The sequence below is a fragment of the Mobula birostris genome, chromosome 23 (assembly GCF_030028105.1).
Source record: "Mobula birostris isolate sMobBir1 chromosome 23, sMobBir1.hap1, whole genome shotgun sequence".
NCBI classification, from domain to species: domain Eukaryota; kingdom Metazoa; phylum Chordata; class Chondrichthyes; order Myliobatiformes; family Myliobatidae; genus Mobula; species Mobula birostris.
Window position 1 is genome coordinate 14,502,702 of NC_092392.1, and position 20,799 is coordinate 14,523,500.

At 37.0% G+C, this 20,799-nt stretch overlaps 2 protein-coding genes across 5 annotated transcripts in view; both read left to right on the forward strand.

Moving 5' to 3' along the window:
- Window positions 1-8,262, forward strand: part of orc5 (origin recognition complex, subunit 5) — a 92,920-nt gene extending 84,658 nt beyond the window's left edge. Inside the window, exons 14-15 of one of the 2 annotated variants that reach the window (XM_072241861.1) lie at window positions 2,013-2,125; window positions 7,704-8,262. In XM_072241861.1, coding sequence (XP_072097962.1) covers window positions 2,013-2,125; window positions 7,704-7,749 — 159 coding nt within the window. In that variant the 3' untranslated portion in view covers window positions 7,750-8,262. Of the gene's footprint in view, window positions 1-2,012; window positions 2,126-7,703 lie in introns of those variants that run through there. The other variant, XR_011882990.1, reaches the window with a different exon arrangement.
- Window positions 8,263-12,553: 4,291 nt separating this feature from the next.
- LOC140186845 (reelin-like) overlaps window positions 12,554-20,799 on the forward strand; it is a 319,577-nt gene continuing 311,331 nt past the window's right edge. For all 3 annotated transcript variants that reach the window (XM_072241501.1, XM_072241502.1, XM_072241503.1), the window contains exon 1: window positions 12,554-12,948. In XM_072241501.1, coding sequence (XP_072097602.1) covers window positions 12,720-12,948 — 229 coding nt within the window. In that variant the 5' untranslated portion in view covers window positions 12,554-12,719. The remainder of the gene's footprint in view (window positions 12,949-20,799) is intronic.

The window sequence follows — 20,799 nt, forward strand, 5'->3', positions numbered from 1 at the left end:
ATGTCTCAGCAACAACCTTGCACTCAATGTCAGTTAGATGAAACAGGTGACTGTGGACCTCAGGAAGGGTAAGACGAGGGAACATGATCTAATCCTCATAGAGGGATCAGAAGTGGAGAGAGTGAGCAATTTAAAGTTCCTGGGTGTCAAGAGCTCTGAAGATCTAACCTGGACCAAACATATTAATGCAACTATAAAGAAGGCAATACCGCGGATATATTTCATTAGGAGTCTGAAGAAATTTAGTTTGTCTCCTAAAACACTCAAAAACTTCTATAGATGTACTGTGGAGAGCATTCTAACAGGTTGTTTTTCTGTCTCGTATGGGGGTGTGGGCCACCGCACAGGACCGAAAGAAGCTATGGAAAGTTGTAAAATTAGCTCCAGCTTATATACTAGCCTTTGTAGTATCCAAGACAACTTTAAAGAGCGGTGTCTAAGAAAGGCGACGTCCATTATTGGGTACCCCCATCACTCAGGGTATTCCTTCTTCTCATTGTTACTGTTGAGAAGGAGGTACGGAAGCCTGAAGGTACACACTCAGCCATTCAGGAACAGCTTCTTCCCCTTTCTCATATGATTCCTAAATGGACATTGAACCCATGAACACAACCTCACTTTTTAAAAACTACTACTTCTGTTTTTGCGCTATTTTTAATCTATTTAATATACATATGTTCTTACTGTAATAAACTTATTTTTTCTTTCCATATTATGTATAGCATTGAACTGCTGCTGCTAAGTTAACAAATGTCAGTGATAACAAACCTAATTCTGATGTATTATATTTATTAATCCACAGTTCTAAACTTCTTACATTTGAAAAAGTTAATACTTAATATGAGAGAATTTAAATCAAGCTCTGTAGCAACTTGCATTACCAGAAATTAATGTAGTTTTGATTGCAGTAGGGGTTTTGTAGCAGTGTGTATGTATTCATGTTTGGATCATTGCCAATGCTTTTCCTGCCTAGCAGATGATCCATCTCGAACTGTACTTGTCCAATTTAAGATATGCATGGTTTGGTTCTCATTTATGATCAAATAACCATAACCACAGATTAATTCTTTCCTCACCCCCATCCTTCCCATGTTTCCACTGTACATGTGTTAATGAATCTGAACTGAGTTGAACAAGTAGTGTAATGAAATGTAAGTGAAGCATTTTTTTGCGAGTAATGGTCTGAAAACTGTAAAATTTTATTTAAATGGCTGCTCTACATTTCATAGATAGTCATAAGAAGATATTTTATTCCTGGCATCTTTGGTGACCTTTTGATGGTTACAGTATTTCTTTCATTTACAAATGGAATATAATTGAAGAAAATAAAGCAAAATTGGCTGTTGCATTGCTGGGGGGTTGGTTTGTAACATATACACTGACTGCATGGATATCAGCTTTGGCTCACTGCGCAGCAGTCTCACTACTGAATTAGAATGTTAATGGTTTATGTTCCACTTTAGTAGCATGACCACATAATCCACATTCACATGTCAGTACGGTACTGACTGTACATACTGTCATGTTGAAGGCAAGTTTTTAAAAAAATTTTCTTCTCAAAATGGCTCCATGCTATGTAAGGTATTTTATTTGATTTCTTATTATGGGAAATGAATTAATTTTGATACATTTTTAGAAAAAAACAAGCTGTATGAAAACTTGGTCAATGAGGTAGTGATGAATTGTAACAAACCAGAGGATCAAAGCAACTGAAAAGCAGAGGGCCAACAATAGAGGAATGAATGCAATTTTGGAACTTGGGGCATCACTGTTGGTCTGTTTACAATATACTGTATAAGATGTAACTTGCTTCTGGCTGTTTATCGTATGTAGTTTTTCAGATTGCTACAAGAATTATTCAGTCAATTGGGAATACTAATTCGATAGCAGTAATAATTGTTGTTCTGAATATTTCCATTGCACAATGTAAGCATTTGTTTCTTTTCTAGTCTATTTCAATTTCATGTTGTGGAATGACGTAAAATAATTGGTATTTTTCCTTTCCTTTTCAGATCACAACCCTGGTGGCCCTTCAACTATTAACCCTTGTTGGCCATGATGATCAGCTGGATGGACCAAAATATAAATGCACTGCAAGTCTTGATTTCATCAGAGCAATTGCCAGGTATACAAAGTGTTTTCTATCGCTGAATCATAAAGACTGAAAAGGCAGCTTTTGTGTTATAATTATAAAGCTGATCCTTTGGATTATCTGCAGACAAGGTTTAATAGTATATAATTGCTTTACAAATGTAGAATGCTGAAGAGCCACTGCAGGTAAGAAAACATCTGTGAAGAGGGAAATAGTTAATATTTCAGGTAACAATCTTTCATGAGGAAAAAGAAAAGTTAGAAATCCAACATGTTTCAAGCTCTAAAAAAGAGTGAGGGGTGGAGAGAAGCAAATGACAGTACATAGAATATAGAACATTACAGTGCAGTACAGCCCTTCGGCCTATAATGTTGTGCTGACCTTTTAATCTACTCTAAGATCAATCTAACCTTTCACTTCTACTTAGCCCACCATTTTTCTACAATCCATGTGCCTATCTCAGAGTTACTTAAACACCCCTAATGTATCTATCTCTACCTCAACCACTGGCAGTGTGTTCTGTGCACCCACCACTCTGTTAAAGAACAACTTACCTCTGACATTCTCCTATACTCTCCTCCAATCACCTTAAAATCATGTCTCTTGTATTAGCCATTTCCGCCATTGGGAAATGTCTTTGGCTATCTACTTGATCTATGCCTTTTATCACCTTAAATATCTCTTTATCAAGGTGCCTATTATCCTCTTTTGCTCCAAAGAGAAAAGCCCTAGCTCACTGTCAAGACATGCTCTCTAGTCTGGGCAGCATCCTGGTAAATCTCCTCTGCAGCCCCTCTGAGGATTCCATATCTCTCCTATAACGAGGCAACCAAACTGAATCTAACCAGGGTTTAAAAAGTTGCAACATAAGCTCATGGATCTTGAAGTCAATCCACCACCTAAAAAAAGCCAACACACCATATGCCTTCTTAACAACCTCATGAACTTGCGCACCAACTTTGAGGGATCTATGAACATGGACCCTAAGATCCCTTTGTTCCTCCACACTGCCGAGAATCCTGTCATTAACCCTGTATTCTGCCTTGACATTTGCCCTTCCAAGGTGAATTACTTCACACTTTTCTGGGTTGAACTCCATCTGCCACGTCTTAGTCCAGCTCTGCATCCTTTCAATGTCCTATTGCAACCTACAACAATCCTCCACACTATCCACAAGCCCACCAACCTTTGTGTCATCTGCAAACTTGTTAACCCATCCCTCCACTTCCTCATCCAGGTCATTTATAAAAATCACTAAGAGCTAAGTCCCAGAACAGATTGTTGTGGAACATCACTGGTCACCAACCAACAGGCAGAATGCACTCCATCTACTGCCACCCTCTACCTTCTATGGGAAAGCCAATTCTGTATCCACACTGCCAGGTTTCCCTGGATTCATGCCTCCTGATTTTCTGAATGAGCCTGCCATGGGGAACCTTATAACATGCCTTGCTAAAATCCATATACACCACATCCACTGCTCTACATACATCAATGTGCTTTGTTACATCCTCAAAGAATTCAATCAGGTTTCTGAGGCTTGATTACCCCTCATCCTGTCTCTAAGGATCTTATCCAATAATTTGCTCGCCACTGAAGTAAGACTCACTAGTCTGTAACTCCCAGGGTTATTCCTACTCCCCTTCTTGATCAAAGGAAAACCATTTGTCACATTCCAATCATCTGGTACTACTTCTGTGGCCAGTGAGCATGTAAAGATCATCGCCAAAGGCGCAGCAATCTCTTCCCTTGCTTCCCGTAGTAACCTGGGGGATATCCTATCTGGTCCCAGAACTTCTTGCATAAAACTAGACACATTGCAACCCATACCACTGATTGTAATTTTGCTATATGAACTGCCTATCCTTCCTCATAGTCTCTCTATACATCTGTGTCTACCTGTACACCAGCTGCCCCATCCTCTGACCTGTCACTCTGGTTACCATACCCTGCCAAATAAGTTCAAACCATCCCCAACAGCTCTAGCAAATCTGCTTGCAAGGATTTTGGTCCCCCTCATGTTCAAGTTTCACCTGTCCTTTTTGTACAGGTTATACTTCCCCAGGGAAAATGCCAATGATCCTCAAATCTGAATGCCTGTCCCAGCATCAATTCCTCAGCCACACATTCACCTGCTAAATCATCCTATACTTACTCATAGGCGCGTAGCACAGGTAGCAATCAGAGATTACTACCCTTGAAGTTACGCACAATGATAGCTACTGCAAGTGGCTATGTTATGTACAGTTAAATGTGGAAATCAAACAGTTATTTATTGAGATCCCTGCTCCACCAGAGGTTTTGCAATGACATTACTTCACCAAGGTACTTGGCATTCAAATATGGGATGTCGATGTAATGGCATTTTCGATGTACATTATACTCACTAGAAAAAGTGGGACTTGTTCACTTTAGCACATTAATTTTAGCAGTGTCGTAATCTTAATCACTACCATAGGATCGCTTTAGCACTGACAATTAAGTCTTGCAGGTGTGGACTGTCATTTCTTCACATTTTAATTGCTGTTGTGGCTTTTTAAAAGTATTCTTTAATTATCTTTTTCTTGATCTATCCTTTATGTCGCTTCATGTGGATGACATTACATCTAATCAAATACTTTGATTTAGATTTCGTTGCTCAGTAACATTTTTTCAGAGCAATTTCAAGACTTATTCTCCCTCTTCCAAGCCCTAAATCCCCTATAGAATTACTTTTGCCAAATGACTGTATAATGAGTGCAAGCTTTAGAGTGGGATCCATAGAAAGTATGTGGGCAAGGTCAACAAATGACAATGCCTTTCATTCACATTGATCATTCAGTCTGCCATGTAAACAGTGGCATAGTTAAAGTTTCGATGGCTGTGAAAGATTTTCAAGTGTTAATGTCAGAAACTGTTTGGCTGATGCCTGGTACAAATCATGTCTTGAGAGAACATATAATATTTGCTTGGACTTACTTAGCAGACAGATAGAATGCAAATTGTAGTTCCATAATACCCAATTATGAGCATAGTTCAAATTTCCTGTAATTTTATTAATGCTAAGACACAGGGAGTCATGGCATGAAGAGTGGTGCAAAATTTTTGCTGTATCATATTAGAAAAGATAAATGTGATCATTGCAATAGAAACCCAACTCAAGGTTGAGGTACTTGATGAAACTTTGAAAGTTGGTGATATTAATTCTTCAATGTAAAACAGAAGGGTATGTATGAGTTATTTTAAAGTAACTTAATGAAAGAAGATGTTTGTTTTAATCACTTACTAAATTTTCTCAAAAATATATCATCAGCACCAAATGAAGTTTGTAATAATGGCCCAAAGTGTGAAGTTTCATACTTTTCTGCTATTGTTCTTACTTGGGTCTCAATAATTCATTTGAGAAAATGTTTAAAAATATTATGAATAAACTCTTCTCCAGCTTGGTACAGGTATTGATTTTAACCAAAGTTTTGATGACAAACCCTGCCATCTGCATCAAAGATAATGACTGGGCACGTCTAGTCAAGACCATAGCCATAGGATTGACCGGCACAAGACTACTGTACCACACCAATGGCTTTTGGGACCACCTGGTGAAGGAAGCCATTGAAATAAAGCTAGAGGAAAAGAATTTGAACAAAGACTAAGGCCTCACCCTAAGTAAGAACTGGAAGTCGATTGTAAACAAGGTGGGACAGCAGAAACCTGATTGGATGAGGACTAACCAATCAGGAGGGGTGGACTTGGGGGGTACAAATACCCCTGGACTTGACATGCCCAGGTAACATCCTTGATGAAGATGGCAGAGTTTGTCATCGAAACATTGGTTAAAATTGATACCTGTGCCTGACTGGAAGCCTGAGAAGAGTTTATTTGTCATATATGCCGGGAAAACACTAGATCTTTTTTCTTTTTTTTTCAAATGCTGTTTCTGTACTTTAATTTGCAGTCAGAAAGTGGCTGAACATTTTCTCATTTTGGCATTGAAAGAAGGGGATTGCATTCCAAGACACAAAAGTTGAAATTGAAATAGTACACTCTGAAATGACTCTTGATGACACCCATTGTGATTAGGCAGAAGTCCATGCTCTTAGTAACATGTTAGGTAAAAGGGACATATGTGAAAATACCTTTCACTAAATAGCAAGTGTCTGGGTGCAGCTCACTAGATAACAGTGACAAGTGTTTCAGTTCCTGCAGTTTTATTGTTAGAGTTGATGAAGAATTTGAGCTGAATTATTAAGAATCTTTAACAGATATCCTTGAAGTCTCATTTTTAAAAATATATGGTCATACAGAGAAAGACATAAATGGCACAGACATTAAAGTGAGCTCTGACTGTATTTAGCCATGCGGTTTATCTAATATTAAAACTTGATGGTAAGAACAGGAAGGCAGATTATTACCTAAATGTACCTAAAATTACCTAAAAGTTAGGAAAAGGGGAAGCACAACGAGATCTAGGTGTTCTTGTACATCAGTCACTGAAAGCAAGTATGCAAGTCCAGCAAGCAGTGAAGAAAGCTAATGGCATGCTGGCCTTCGTAACAAGGGGAATTGAGTATAAGAGCAAAGAGGTCCTTCTGCAGCTGTACAGGGCCCTGGTGAGACCACACCTGGAGTACTGTATGCAGTTTTGGTCTCCAAATTTGAGGAAGGACATTCTTGCTATTGAGGGAGTGCAGCGTAGGTTCACAAGGTTAATTCCCAGGATGGCGGGACTGTCATATGTCGAAAGATTAGAGCAACTGGGTTTGTATACTCTGGAATTTAGAAGGCTGAGAGGGAATCTTATTGAAACATATAAGATTATTAAGGGATTGGACACGCTGGAGGCAGGAAGCATGTTCCCGCTGATGGGTGAGTCCAGAACCAGAGGTCACAGTTTAAGAATAAGGGGTAGGCCATTTAGAACGGAGTTGAGGAAAAACTTTTTCACCCAGAGAGTGGTGGATATATGGAATGCTCTGCCCCAGAAGGCTGTGGAGGCCAAGTCTCTGGATGCTTTCAAGAAAGAGATGGATAGAGCTCTTAAAGATAGCAGAATCAAAGGTTATGAGGATAAGGCAGGAACTGGATACTGATTGTGGATGATCAGCCACGATCACAGTGAATGGTGGTGCTGACTCGAAGGGCCGAATGACCTACTCCTGCACCTATTGTCTATTGTCTATTGAAGCTTTATGGCCTAGTGCAGCTTGCATTTGCACTCACAAATTCATCTGGAAGTCCCACAAGGAAATTTTAGGCCTCTTCTTTCTTGTGTGCAGTTCCCCTCTAGCGCCCCCCCCCCCCAAAACATGATTCTCTTTGGCAGATCCCTCTTCACACCACACTGTTCCCATGTTTAACTTGGATGTTGGCAAGCATACAATATCTATGGCCCCTTCTGTACAGGGGGCACTCAAGAAGAATATTACTGAGCTGTTGTGGTTTAAGGATTTTGTTCTGAATTGATCATGTCACTAAATTACATTGTGGTGTTAAGACTACAGATGAAGATAGGTATGACTATGCACAGATTGAGTTTTTTAATGTAGGTAAGTTATAATTATTGTAATCAATGCAAAATTTACTATTAAATCATGTGTAATGAATTTAATAACCAACTGTATTTTTCCCTTTCTAGGACCGTAAACTTTGATATAGTAAGGTACTTGTACGATTTCTTATGAGACCAGATGCACAACCATATGGATATTGTGAGCAATGATCAATGCGTTTGCACCAACTCATACTGCTTTATCTACTTCACTAATAAGTGGCAGAGGCATTTTGGCTGTATTGGATTTGTCCAAGCAGGTGTTGGCACAGTATGAGATCGGATGAAAATATCTTGATTGGTCAGAATGGATCTTTAGATTGAACTATTTACCACGAACTCTTCAGTGTTTTGGAGCTATGTGTTAATTATTGACAGCAGGAACTCAATACAATCTGTTCCAATCTAATAACATCATTTTCACACAAAAGCTGTCAGAAATGTATTTACTTGCAATTATTTTTCTCTATGTAGTCCTTTCCTTGGAATGTGATACTGTACAGATTTAGCTTTAGCTAATCTTTCATGTTTTAAGCTGTCTGCTGTAATTTAGACCGCCTCCACCCTACCCCAACAGGAGAATTTCTCATTATTGTTCATGATGAAATCAATTTTCTTCTATTTTAATTGACCGAAATAAATAAATATGGACTGCTGTCTTTGTGTCTTCTTGGTACTTGTTTTGTTAAGTGTTTGAAGGAGTAAATATTTTTCATCTTTGGTACAATAAGACCAAGTCCTGTCCAGATTTCATATAATGATGAAGATCTCCAATGGGAATTCTATTGTCCTGGTCAATTGACACTTATTAATTTGCATTCATCTTCATGGTAAAAAACAAAATGATTTATTTTGTGAAGAAGAATGACAACATTTTTGTCAATATTTTATATTTTATGAAAATTTATCTGTTATTCATTCTCCTTTGAAGCAGCTTGAAATATTATAATGTGTAAATACATTTTCCTGCTACTATGTTAAATAGAATCTTGTATGGCCTCCAAGCAGATAGATTATTTTAAATCAATAGATGTTTTATTATCTGTGCAGTTGGTGTTACGGTATTTTGCTAACTGAGGAATTTGAAACTTGATGCTGGTAAGCAGGGATCATCATGGTGAATGTCCATCAAAAAACACGAAAGGTTGATTTCACCAAACTGATAATGAGAGATTTCATCTTACTGTTGTTGGCTGAGGTTTTCCCTGTGTTCTGGCTATCAACAGTACAGTTTGTGCCATATTGATTTTGAATGCAACAGGCAAGCACTTATCAGCATGCAGGAATTTAACTGCAGTGTGTCTTGACAGACACTGTAATGCTCTCCATGCTGGAATTCTACATTTTTTTATGTTCACATATTTTATCCAAAGCAGCTTTGAGATCAACCTGTATCCTGCTACAAAGTGCATTTATGCTATTCAATGGTTTAATGTTTTACATCAGTAAGTACGTATTTCTAACTATAATTGTCCTTTATGAATTCATAAGCACAAGTGCCAGTACTTCTTCACATTTAATTTATTTTATTGTTTCCTCTCATAACTTTGGCAGATGTGAATGTAAGGAGATGTATGGCTTGAATGTGTCTGCCAAATAGTTGGGAAAACACCATTTTTTTTCTTTTTAAATGTTGTCTTTGTTGCTACCACAAATATAATACTGATCAGGTAAAGAGTTGATCTACCGTTCTTTTCCATTTCAACTTCAATATTTAATTGTACTTTGAATGTTTCCATATCTTTGGTATCATTAACTGACTCAGGAATAGTTTAGGTGTAAATCACTTTTTTTGAGATGTACTGCAAATTTTGAGTGATAAAATCTGGAAATAAAGGTTAGTATCAATGACAGACAAGTGACCTGAAAACTGTCAGATTATTGTAAAAATTGAACAGGTTTGCTGATGTTGTTTAGGAAAGGAAATCTGTTATCTTTAACAACGTGACTTGTTTGTGATTTCTGTCCCATGTGACCATGATTGATCTGACCATCACGTAGCCTTACAGATGTGACAGATGACGAAAGTTGGGCCAAAAGCACATTAGATTTCATAATAACAGAATAAAAACAATCATGTAATATTTAGTTTCACTTTCTTCATCCTTTCTGCGCACTTTAGAAACTAATTTCACCTTGTTTGAGAAGGGTAAACAAAGTTATCAACTCTGGCAAATGCAAAGAAACTTTTCTTTTTGAAGCTGAATTTGTAAAAGGTCCATGTTCAAGTGGCTGTAAGTCAGTAAGTGCTACTAGGAGGTAGATTCGCAACATGAAATAACCCATATTTGTGCTAAATACATTTGTGGATCCATGTGGAGATCAAGCAAATTTTGAACTGAAGAGTTCTGTGGAGTCCTGGATTTCAAATGTAGTGAGGTATTGGAATCTATTAGATCTAGTTTAAATTGAACTTAAAGCTTGGTTTCAAATGAAGGGTTCTGCATTTCTTAATTCTGTATAATGATGCCTCATAGACCTACAAGACTGCAAGTTGTTTTTGCCTTGTTTGAGTTTTTGGCTGTTTGCTAAGTGGAAGGTGTACATATCAAATATGTTATAACATACCTTTAGATATTTTCAAACATTTTCAAACTTCTTTATATTTAAAATTCCATAATCTATAATTTTAAAAGTGTGAGTTATTAAATGTTTTATCAGAATTTCATGAGCAGATCGCAGCTAACAGGAGATGATCTCTGTTTATGATCTTCAGGTGTGCAACCGGAGGAATATTTTGAGTCAATATAATAGTTTAGTCAAAACCAAAGTTGAGTTTATTGACATATGCACAAGTACATATATGTACAAGTGCAAAGAAAAAAAAGCATTTGCTGCAGTATCATAGGCACAAAACATCATATTAGCAACATTCACAAGAAAGACATTATACATAAAGTGTCCAAAAATTTTACAAGAAAATGACTAGAATTAAAAAAAAGCCTTGTTTTAGTGCATAATGATCAAAGTAGTCAGGATATTACCAAACTGTAGTGATTAGCTTTGTGCAGGTTGGTTCAAGAACTGAATGGTTGAAGAGAAGTAGCTGTTGTTGGACCTGAAGGTGAGGTACTTGAAGTTTCTGTACCTACCACACAATGGTAGCTGCAAGAAAATGGCATGGACTAGACAGTGGGATATTTTTGATGGACGTTGCCTTGAAGCTGTGCCTCCAGTAGATACTGCAGATGGTGGGAGGGATATACCCGTCTTGTATTAGACTGAGTCCACTGCTCTGTCCAGCTTCTTATGCTCCTGTGCAGACTATGATTCTTCAGGATACTTCCAACTGTAAAAATTTAGAAGTCTGATACAGTGTTCAGTGATGAGCCAAACTGTCTAACCTCCTAAGAAAGTGAAGACACTGTCACGCCCTCCTTATGATGACATCAATATAATATGCCCAGGACAGGTCACCTGATACGTTAACGCCCAGGAAGTTAAACCTGCCAATGTTTGCCCTCCTTCCCATTCCTGAAGTCAACAATCAGCTCTTTAGCTTTACTGATGTTGAGAGAGAGGTTATTTAATAGTCTGGTGTAATGAGTTGCATTAGAGAAAACTTACAAATAACTTTTTTTTTGTAGATAACCCTTTCCAAAAAGTAAGATGTTAAATAACTTAAACACGCTTCTACAATGTTTGTAGGAACTATCTGTCTAGTCTAATGTAGCTTTGATCTTAAGATGTAAGCTGTAGGATATTTTCTGCTGTGAGTAATTCAGCTTTGTTAAAAAGTTAACAAAAATGTCTACTGGTACTTGGGCAAACTTATTTGCTTTTAGGTTAAAGTTCTGTTGACATGGTATTAATAATTGACACCGCTTACTTTCCCACAACCTCCACAACTATATGCAGTGCATCCTACTTGCTGAACATAAAATCCAGTTGTCAACTACTAGCGTCACCAAGTACGAAAACATAAACCTTCCCCTTTACATACTTGTGCTAAACTCTGCTCTGAAGAAACTAAATAGCAGGCTAACCTGATATTTGTAGCAGCAACTCTCCAGCTATAAAATGGTTTCATTCAAGTTGTGATCCAGTGGAGAAGTCTACATGGAGGTTTAATACATTTTTTTGTTATCAAAAATGTGCCCATCTAGATCAACAGACCGTTTCTAATGTTTGGTGTGTACTAGTGGCTTTGCTGAACTGATGGTGCAACAGACAAATCGAGTTTCCTTTTGAGATCTCCATAGGTAATGAAACAATATAATCTCAAATAATAATGGGCCAGGAAGGAAGTTAAAGTTAATATTTTTATTATGTTATTTTTTACCATTTTAATATTTAATCTAAAAAGGCTGGCCAAATGTTAATATTTTTAACTTCCCAGAATTGAACCACTGCATTGAGTAACCTGTGCAAAGCTTAGGTAATAAAGAGCTATTTGACAATAGTGAAAATGTCAGTGCAGATTTTTTTTTCAAAAGATAAAATTAAACCATTAATTATGTTGAATAAGGTCTCTTGCGGTGAGCACTTCAGAACTGACACAGCATTTAAGTCGTTTTTCAGAGTGTGCTTTTGGATGATAACACATAATGTTCGACATACAGATATTGTTATTTGATTAATAATAAGACGAGACTTCAAGTGAGAGATTTCCAGATCTGGACAGCAAGAGCAAATGAGTGAGCGATGGTTTGCTCTGTCTGATGCTAATCTGAGAAGGTGGAGTTTTTCAGCACTCCAGTAAAAGCAGCAGGGGAAATAAATTATTTCTAGTCACTGCATTTTATGCCTGATCAGCTCCCAGTTTTAGTCAGTGTTCCGACTGAAGGGAAGACGTTTGTCGTCTTAAAACAAAGTTAACAATAAAAGGCACGCCTTGAGGCACGTGGGAGGGAGCTGGAAAGTGGAATGGAATATGCTCTGAGGAAGACGTGTTTGAAAGCTGTATTGCAGCTTATGAAGCTGGTGTATTAGAATGCAGTAGAAACAACTGACAGCTGGCAGTTCCTACAGTTACTGGCTTATGATTTTTCCCAACAGAAGCTCTCTAACATTAAACTTATAATCTTTTTCCTACAGCAAAAGAAAAGTCTCATTCACAAGAATTAGGTTCCAAGCACAACAGCATACGAAGAGGATAAAGATATGGATAAAAAACGGTGCTTTAACACCTGGACTTTGTTCTTTCTGGTGGGAATATTCTTGCCAGATCTTGTGTGTGGCTCTGTGGGGTTTTACCCAAGGTTTGCCCCATTCTTTTTCCTCTGTACCCACCATGGAGAGCTGGAGGGTGATGGCGACCAGGGCGAGGTGTTGATGTCACTTCATATTGCAGGAAACCCAGGATATTATGTACCTGGTCAAGAATATCATGGTAGGTAACCTTCTATATATATTTAAAGGGGCTATTAGTCTCTTTTTTTTTAGTTTAACATAATGGTACAAAGATTACTTTCTGAAGGACTCAATATGTAATTCTTTTGCATGATAGGTATGAAATGCATAAAGCTATCAAAACATAAGCATCTGGCTGAAGTCTGCATATTTAAATAATCAGTTCTTTGTGAGTCACGACTTTAATATTTTAATGTTTACATTAAGAGAAAGGTTTTTTGAAAGATCATATTAAGATGATGTATTTGACTGTCAGGATTCTTGCTGATATGAGTTATAAGGACAAATGAATCCTTTGGGGTTTCTTCCTTTGTTGTGAAGCATTCCCTTTCTGTTCCTAAATCTCTGTCCTTCAAAGAGTGTGTTCTGGAGATTGGCTGTATTAAACTAAGCTGGCAGGCCTGAGTAGGCTTTGTGTGTGGGCTCAACTCAAGTGTAAAAACCTTTTTGCTGAGACAGCTGTCAGTCCCAGACCAATCTGTGTTTTAAAATAAAGAGGATACATTTTTGACGTGAGAGCATACAGTGCACTCACGGGTCATTTCTATCCTATGGACTGTGTTCACAGAGAGGCAGATGATAGTGGAATGCCCAGCACATTATCTCTACTGTACATGTGTGAAGTACAGCAGACTATTCCCTGTAAGCCAAAAGTGAGAGTTCAGTTCAGCTGAACATGGAAAAAACAGCTTGACTTGAGCAGTTGGAAACAAAAGTGTCAATCCTTTATCCACAATATATTAAACATATTGATAAAAGTAAAAAAAATGCCTTGTTTAAAGTTTTGAAATACAGTTCTCCAAATGATAAAATCTTTTTTATTCGAATCTGGGTGCCCTAGTTTGTTGAAATTGAATGATGTATTCATATTTAAACATGATATTTTACCAGCTCGTTTCAAGTACTGGCAATTCATCCATTGGGATTAATTAGTGGGAAACAGCTGTAAGATGAATATACTGCACTTTTACTGTATATTTACAACTGTGTTTAGTTTGGTATTCAATTAGTGTTTCAATGTTAGTAAATTATGGATAGAATGCAAAAAACCGCAGAGAGTGCTTCAGATGATTGTAAAATCCTCAGTGCAATCCCTCACTAAGAAAATAACAATCTTTGGATTGCCATTTATTTTGGCAATAGTTATTAATTGTATACCTATATTTGTTACTACAAGTCAGTCAACCTGTATTAAAGATCATCTTGTCAGTAGATTAATTTAAATTTAATTTGTTAGCATCTAATATGTTTATTGTCAAAAAGTTGAGAATTTGGTTTTGTGAAAACTTTCTAATAGAAGGTTGAAGTGCAGATTCTTAATTCTTTTACTTGATATAGGCAAGGTAGCAAAATATTGTCAGGTGTTTGGTTTGACTCAGCAAGTCAGAGTAAGATACTACCATCTATCTTGCCATTTGGATTTGATGCTTAATGCCAACTTGCGTTATGTGTAAACTAAGTATGTTAATTATTGTTTTGTATATATTGGGGTATATCAATGCAGTAAATAGATTCAGATGGTTCCCCATAATTCCCTGTAAGTCACTACTGTACTCTGTGCTTGAGGAGCCACGTTGGCATTATAGCATTTTTTTCCTATTTTTAAATTTTGTTTATTTTTTAATCCTGGGAGTCGTCTTCTTCTTCATGTGCCTTGCATGTTACATGCTTGGGTGATCATGGCTTTCCACATCGAACGATCCCATGCAGCGTCAATGATATCTCTCACACTTAGATCTGTTAGTTCTTTCACAGTGTCCATATATTTTCTTCTTTGCCTTCCTCAATTCTGGGAGTAAACTGAAGAAAAATAAACTGGATGATTGTTTTTTTTTACAGGGAATAGCTTTTCTCACAATGGGATCAGTACTTATCATCTGACATCATGCCTCCTAGAAATAGAGAGCAGGGGAGAGATGAGTTGCCACAAATGGGGAGGATTGAATACAAACTGTGTATAGAGCATTCTTCATATTATACCCAGGAATATAACTAGTTACCAATCGACTGCCTGAGGCTGTTTGTAGATTCCCCATTTTTTTCCTCCTAGAAGCGGACTATTTCCACTTTTCTTCTCACCAAGATTAGAACAAAAACTAACTGTACAAGAAAATTCTAGAGAAAAACAGTGTAAATGCTCTCATTTCATTTAAAACCTCTGTTTTTTGAAAAAAATATTAAATTTGCTACATTTTTTACTGGATGCATCATGGAAAGGAATAAAATCAGCCTTTTTTCTTTTCTGTTTAACCAAAACTTAATCCATTTTGAATAGCCTTGACATAGTAGCTTGTTGGAATACCAACATCATAGAATGCAGAGTCCCCACTTTGTCATTAGTGGAGAGTGGCAATGGAGACTGTTGCTTTATAGGGAGGCAATAGATATTAGAGGCCTTTGGCAATTGATTGTGCTTAGTAAGAGTATTTCCAGCTCTGCATTTCAGCTATTGATGATATGTTTGGGAACTGAAAGGGGAAAAGAAAGATTAAAAAGAAACAAGTACAAGCAGAAAAACTATTCTTACATTCTAAATAAACCAAAGCCGGACAACTTCCTTGGATCTAACTGTTTACCATGAGCTTGAATATCAAAATATTTTTAGATCAGTTTGATCCTAAGGGCCTTGGAATACTGTTAACCTTTGATGCATTGTCATTAGCATGTTCCAAGTCATTGGTTGACTGGCCATTTTTCCATGCCCAAGTCCATAACATTTAAGTTGTAATAACTGAACATAATCTGCTGTTTTATGTATAGAGATTTATAAATATGACTACTTGTGCAAGTCCAAAGCATTTTAGTTTTATGATTAGTTTCTTGAGGACCTATTCAATAATTATGCTACTGAACAAGTGACTTCATTCACGTTTGTAAATTAACAGTCAATTGCTGAATATTTTACTTTGCAGGTGTGATTAATAGTTTTACTGGCTGTGAGAGAAGTACTTTGTACCATGTATGTTTCCGTGAATTAAGGTGTTTCTGCATTTATCTTAACTTCACACAAATGAAAATGTATCATTCAGCATTATTGATTGTAAACCTGGGCATTGATTTTACTTTAGATGAATCAGTGTTCGTATTGTGGAAATACATTGAAACTAAAGTCTAATGAATGGATTATTTCAATAAAAGTAATTAACAAACGCTTAGAGAAAGATAGAAGGGGAAAGACTGCAGATGCTCATTTTGATGTAGTCTTAATGCTAAGCATGGTCAAAAATATCATATCATTTAGATATTTTATCAATAATCTTGGCATAATTTACTGAAAAGAATTGTTTTTCTTCATTTAGTCTTCATTGTATAAAAAGCTCATTAGTTGGGAAAATTAATTCTGAAGGTTCAGTGTTTTTACTGAAAAAAATTAGGCTCTCACATGGGATCATTTAATGTGCCCTGTCCTTTCCTAATAAAAGCACTTCATCTCCGGCAAAGGGTTGACAGGTGCAATGGAGTGAGAGTGAAAATGTCTTTGTGTATGCACAGCTTATTGCTGCTGAAAGTAAATTATTTCACGTGAGCATGCACCAAGCCGATAATATTGCTTTAAATCACAAATCTGTTTCTTTTTAGAATTATGAGGCTTCCTGATTTATTTTCATTTAAACCAAGTATAGAATTAAATTTGAAATGATAAATACATCTAACCAAGTGCTTGTAGAAAGACATTTATCAATTCAACTTCATTTTGAAATCTGATAATGGGAAATTTGTATATGGTAATTATTCATAATGTTGAATCAGGAATAATATATTTATATATGTAAAAGCTTATCCACTTTCAATCTATTAATAGTTTTATAGCTATAAATTTTAATTTTTTTCTTTGCAAAGAATAAAGCCTCAACCCAAAACTACTAACCAACTTTGGTAGGCTACAAAGCTATGCCACTGACTTAGCCAGTTATCAAAATGCTAAATGTTCTGACTTAACATTCAAAAATAACAAAAAAAAATTAAAAAGTTAAGAAAAGTAATAACTTCTGAATAAATTTAGTCAGTGATTTAAAAATAATAACATAATAACCTTTTCAACTGTTCTACATTGAAATCAAAACCACTTTACATTTCAAAATTAATGAGAATGACTGTCAGGGAGTTCAAGCTGTCCATATCTGCACATATATACACAGCAATCTAAGCTAGCTGGCATGTGTGAAACTGCTGGCACAAACTTCTGTTTATTAAATGTAAAGTATAAAATAGTTTTCTCATTTGTACTCAGAGAACAAATTCACAAATACTGACAGAATCAAGGCTAGTCTGTATATGATAAGTTATCAATATAAATATAAAACATTTTTTAAAATTCTGGAGCTGCTTGCCCCAGTTCACAAAGAAAAGCACTTTTTTTGCTTTAAGGATTTTGTGAGTACAATTTTAGCCTTAAATTCAATCACATTTACTATGAGTGGTGTAATTTTTGGAAGATCTTGTTTCTCTCCAACAATATTCATCAAGTATCCTTCTGTCTGGCATAAGTAGCACATATTATGGCAATTCCAACTGTTTATAATTGTAAATTGATTTAAATTGAAACTCATTAGTCTTGATATATCCAAGGCTGATTTAAGAAATAAAAGCAAACTGTTCAAATATATTGAGATTATGAGGAGAGAAGGAAAATCCACTTCCTTTGCATCATAGTAAAAAAGAAAATCTTGAATAAGCAATTATAAGCACAAAGGATCCTGCAGATGCTAGAAATCCAGAGTAACACACACAATGCTGGAGGAACTGAGCAGGTCAGGCAGCATCTATGGAGAGGAATAAAGTGTCAATGTTTTGAGCTATGACCGTTTGTTAGGCAATATTTGATAGGCCCAGAATTAGCCTTTCAAGCATTCACACTTGAAATCTCACTCGATAACTGTCTGACCTAATCAAGCATGTTCAAAGCTTTGAATCAGCAGTAGGTGTAGCATTTACATAGCAACTTGCATGCAATACACTAGCCCAAGGAAAGATGCTAACCATCATTGGGTAAGATTTAATGAAATGAATTGAAAGAATGATTAAAGTAGGTTTTGAACAGATGTTTCTAACCAGACAGAAAGGTAATTGGGTGGAGAAGGGTTTTGAATATATCCATGATAAGAGAACAAAATGGCAAAGACATTGCTACTAAATTTGGAGGTGAGAGAGAGAGAGGAAGGAGACTTTATTTTTATATGTTTCACCAGATTATTCTTGAATTGCTGTCTGTATCACACACACAAATATCAGTTATTTAAAAAGTCACTCCTACACACACTGAAATTATTGATGAAGTTTGTTTTGATGTAAAAATATTGATTTAAAATTACTGATCTACTTTAATTGATAGATTCTGGGGAACTACATGCCTCGGCAGTGCATTTAATTCATCTAAGTTTGAAAGACATAAGGTAACCTCAGTCCAGGCTGTTTACTTGTTTATCAAAATTGATCCCTAGCCTAATTCATTGTTAACTCCCTTCTGTGTCTTCTGTCCTTCACAGATTTTCTCTTATGAGTGTCTTTGTATGATGACGAGTTTTGCTCCAGTTGTTATACTGGAACTTAGATATTTAAAGGGAAAAATTGGCTAGGGATTGGAAAATTGTGCTGGAAGTTGTTATTTAGGGAATATTAGAAGGGAGACAGCTACACCAGATACTGTTAGTGTCTGTGTACACAGATAGGCACTCACTTTGGTTATTGTTGGGTCAAGAAATTTACAAGCAGAGAACCAAAAGAAGATAAGAGTTTGAACAGTACTGTACAGGTTATGACTGGATGGGGACCAAAGTTGAATTGAGGAAAAGTTGAGAGGCCAAGTAGCTGGAGAGCATTTTGTGGATGAGTGAAGTAGTGCGTGTTTGAGAGGTAAAAGTATGTGGACTGTTAATTTAATGCTCAGAGACACCTGAGTGCACAAGGTCACTCAAAAATTACAAAATGCACCTGTATGGTAGTTTTGTTATTGGTTTATTATTGTTAGATGTATTGAGGTACAGTGAAAAGGATTTGTTTTGCATCACATCTGGAGAAATCATGACATTCATAATTATATTGAGGTAGTAAAAAGAAAGCAGAATGCAGAATATAGGAAGGCCTTAAGACATAGGAGCAAATTAGGCCATTCAGCCTATCAAGTCTGCTCCGCCATTCCTTCATGACTCATTTATTATCCCCCTCAACTCCATTCTCCTTCCTTCTCCCTGTAACCTTTGACAATCAAAATCCTATGAATCTCCGTTTTAAATATACCAAATGCCTTTGATCTCCAGAGCCGTCTGTGCAATCAATTCCACAGATTCATTATCCTCTGGCTGAAGAAATTTCTCATCTCTGTTCTAAATGGACGTCCATCTATTCTGAAGCTATGCCCTCTGGACCTCGACTCCCCTACTCCAGGAAACATTCTCTCCACATCTACACTTTCTTGGCCTTTCAATATTCAGTAGGTTTCAATGAGATGCCTCCTCATTCATCTAAACTCCAGCGGATACAGGCCCAGAGCCACCAAACGCTCCTCGTGTGTTAACCCTTTCATTCCAGAATCATTCTCATGAACCTCCTCTGACCCCTCTTCAGTGCCAGCACAACTTTGCTTAGATAAGGCCCAAAACTTCAAGTACAGTCTCACTAATGCCTTATAAAGTCTCAGCATCACATCCTTGCTTCTGTCTTCTCGTCCTCTTGGAAATACTAACATCGCATTTGCCTTCCTCACCACTGATTCAACCTGCAAGTTAATCTTCAGGGAATCCTGCCCAATGACTTCCAAGTCACTTTGCACCTCGGATATTTGAATTTTCTCCCCATTTAGAAAATAGTCTATATCTTTATTCCTTCTACCAAACTGCATGGCCACTATATTCCATCTGCCATTTCTTTGCACATTCTCCTAATCTGTTTCAGTCCTTCTGTAGACTCACTGCTTCCTTAACACTATCTGCTCCTCCACCTACATATTGTCCACAAACTTGGCCACAAAGCCATCAATTCCATCATCCAAATTATTGACATATAACGTGAAAAGAAGCGGTCCCAACACTGACCCCTGCAGAACATCACTAGTCACTGGCAGCCAACCAGAAAAGGCCCCTTTTATTCACACTCTTTGCCTCCTGCCAGTCAGCCAATCTTCTATACATGCTAATATCTATCCTGTAATATCATGGGCTCTTACCTTGTTGGGCAGCCTCATTTGTGGCAGTTAGTCAAAGGTCTTCTGAAAATCCAAGTAAGCAGCATCTTTGTATCCTCTTTCCCACCTGTTATCTCCTCAAAGAATTCTAACAAGTTTGTCAGGCAAGATTTTCCATGAAGGAAACCATGCTGACTTTGGCCTATTTTATCATGTGCTTCCAAGTACCCTGAAACCTCATTCTTAATAATGGACTTCAGCATCTTCCCAACCACTGAGGTCAGGCTAACTGGCCTATAATTTCCTTTCTTCTGCATCCCTCCCTTCTTAAAGAGTGGAATGATATTTGCAATTTTCTAGTCCTCTGGAACCATACCAATGTTGCAGTTACAGATGAAGTGCAGTGCAGGTAGACTAAATGCAGTCCAATAACCACAGCACAATAGATTGGGAGATCAGGAGTTTGACCAGTGATTTCGAAGCTGTCCTTGAGCCTGGTTATTTGTGCTCTCAGGCTTTTGTATTTTCTGCCCAGTTGGAAAGAGGAGAAGAGAAAATGACCAAATAATAAGTTTAACCAAAAACAAACTGCAGGAGGAACTCAGCAGATTGTAGAGTCATAGAATGATAAGCTCGGGGAACAAACCCTTCAGTCTAATGTGTCCACGCTGGCTATCAAGCTTCCATTTTACCTGAATCCTATATTAATCA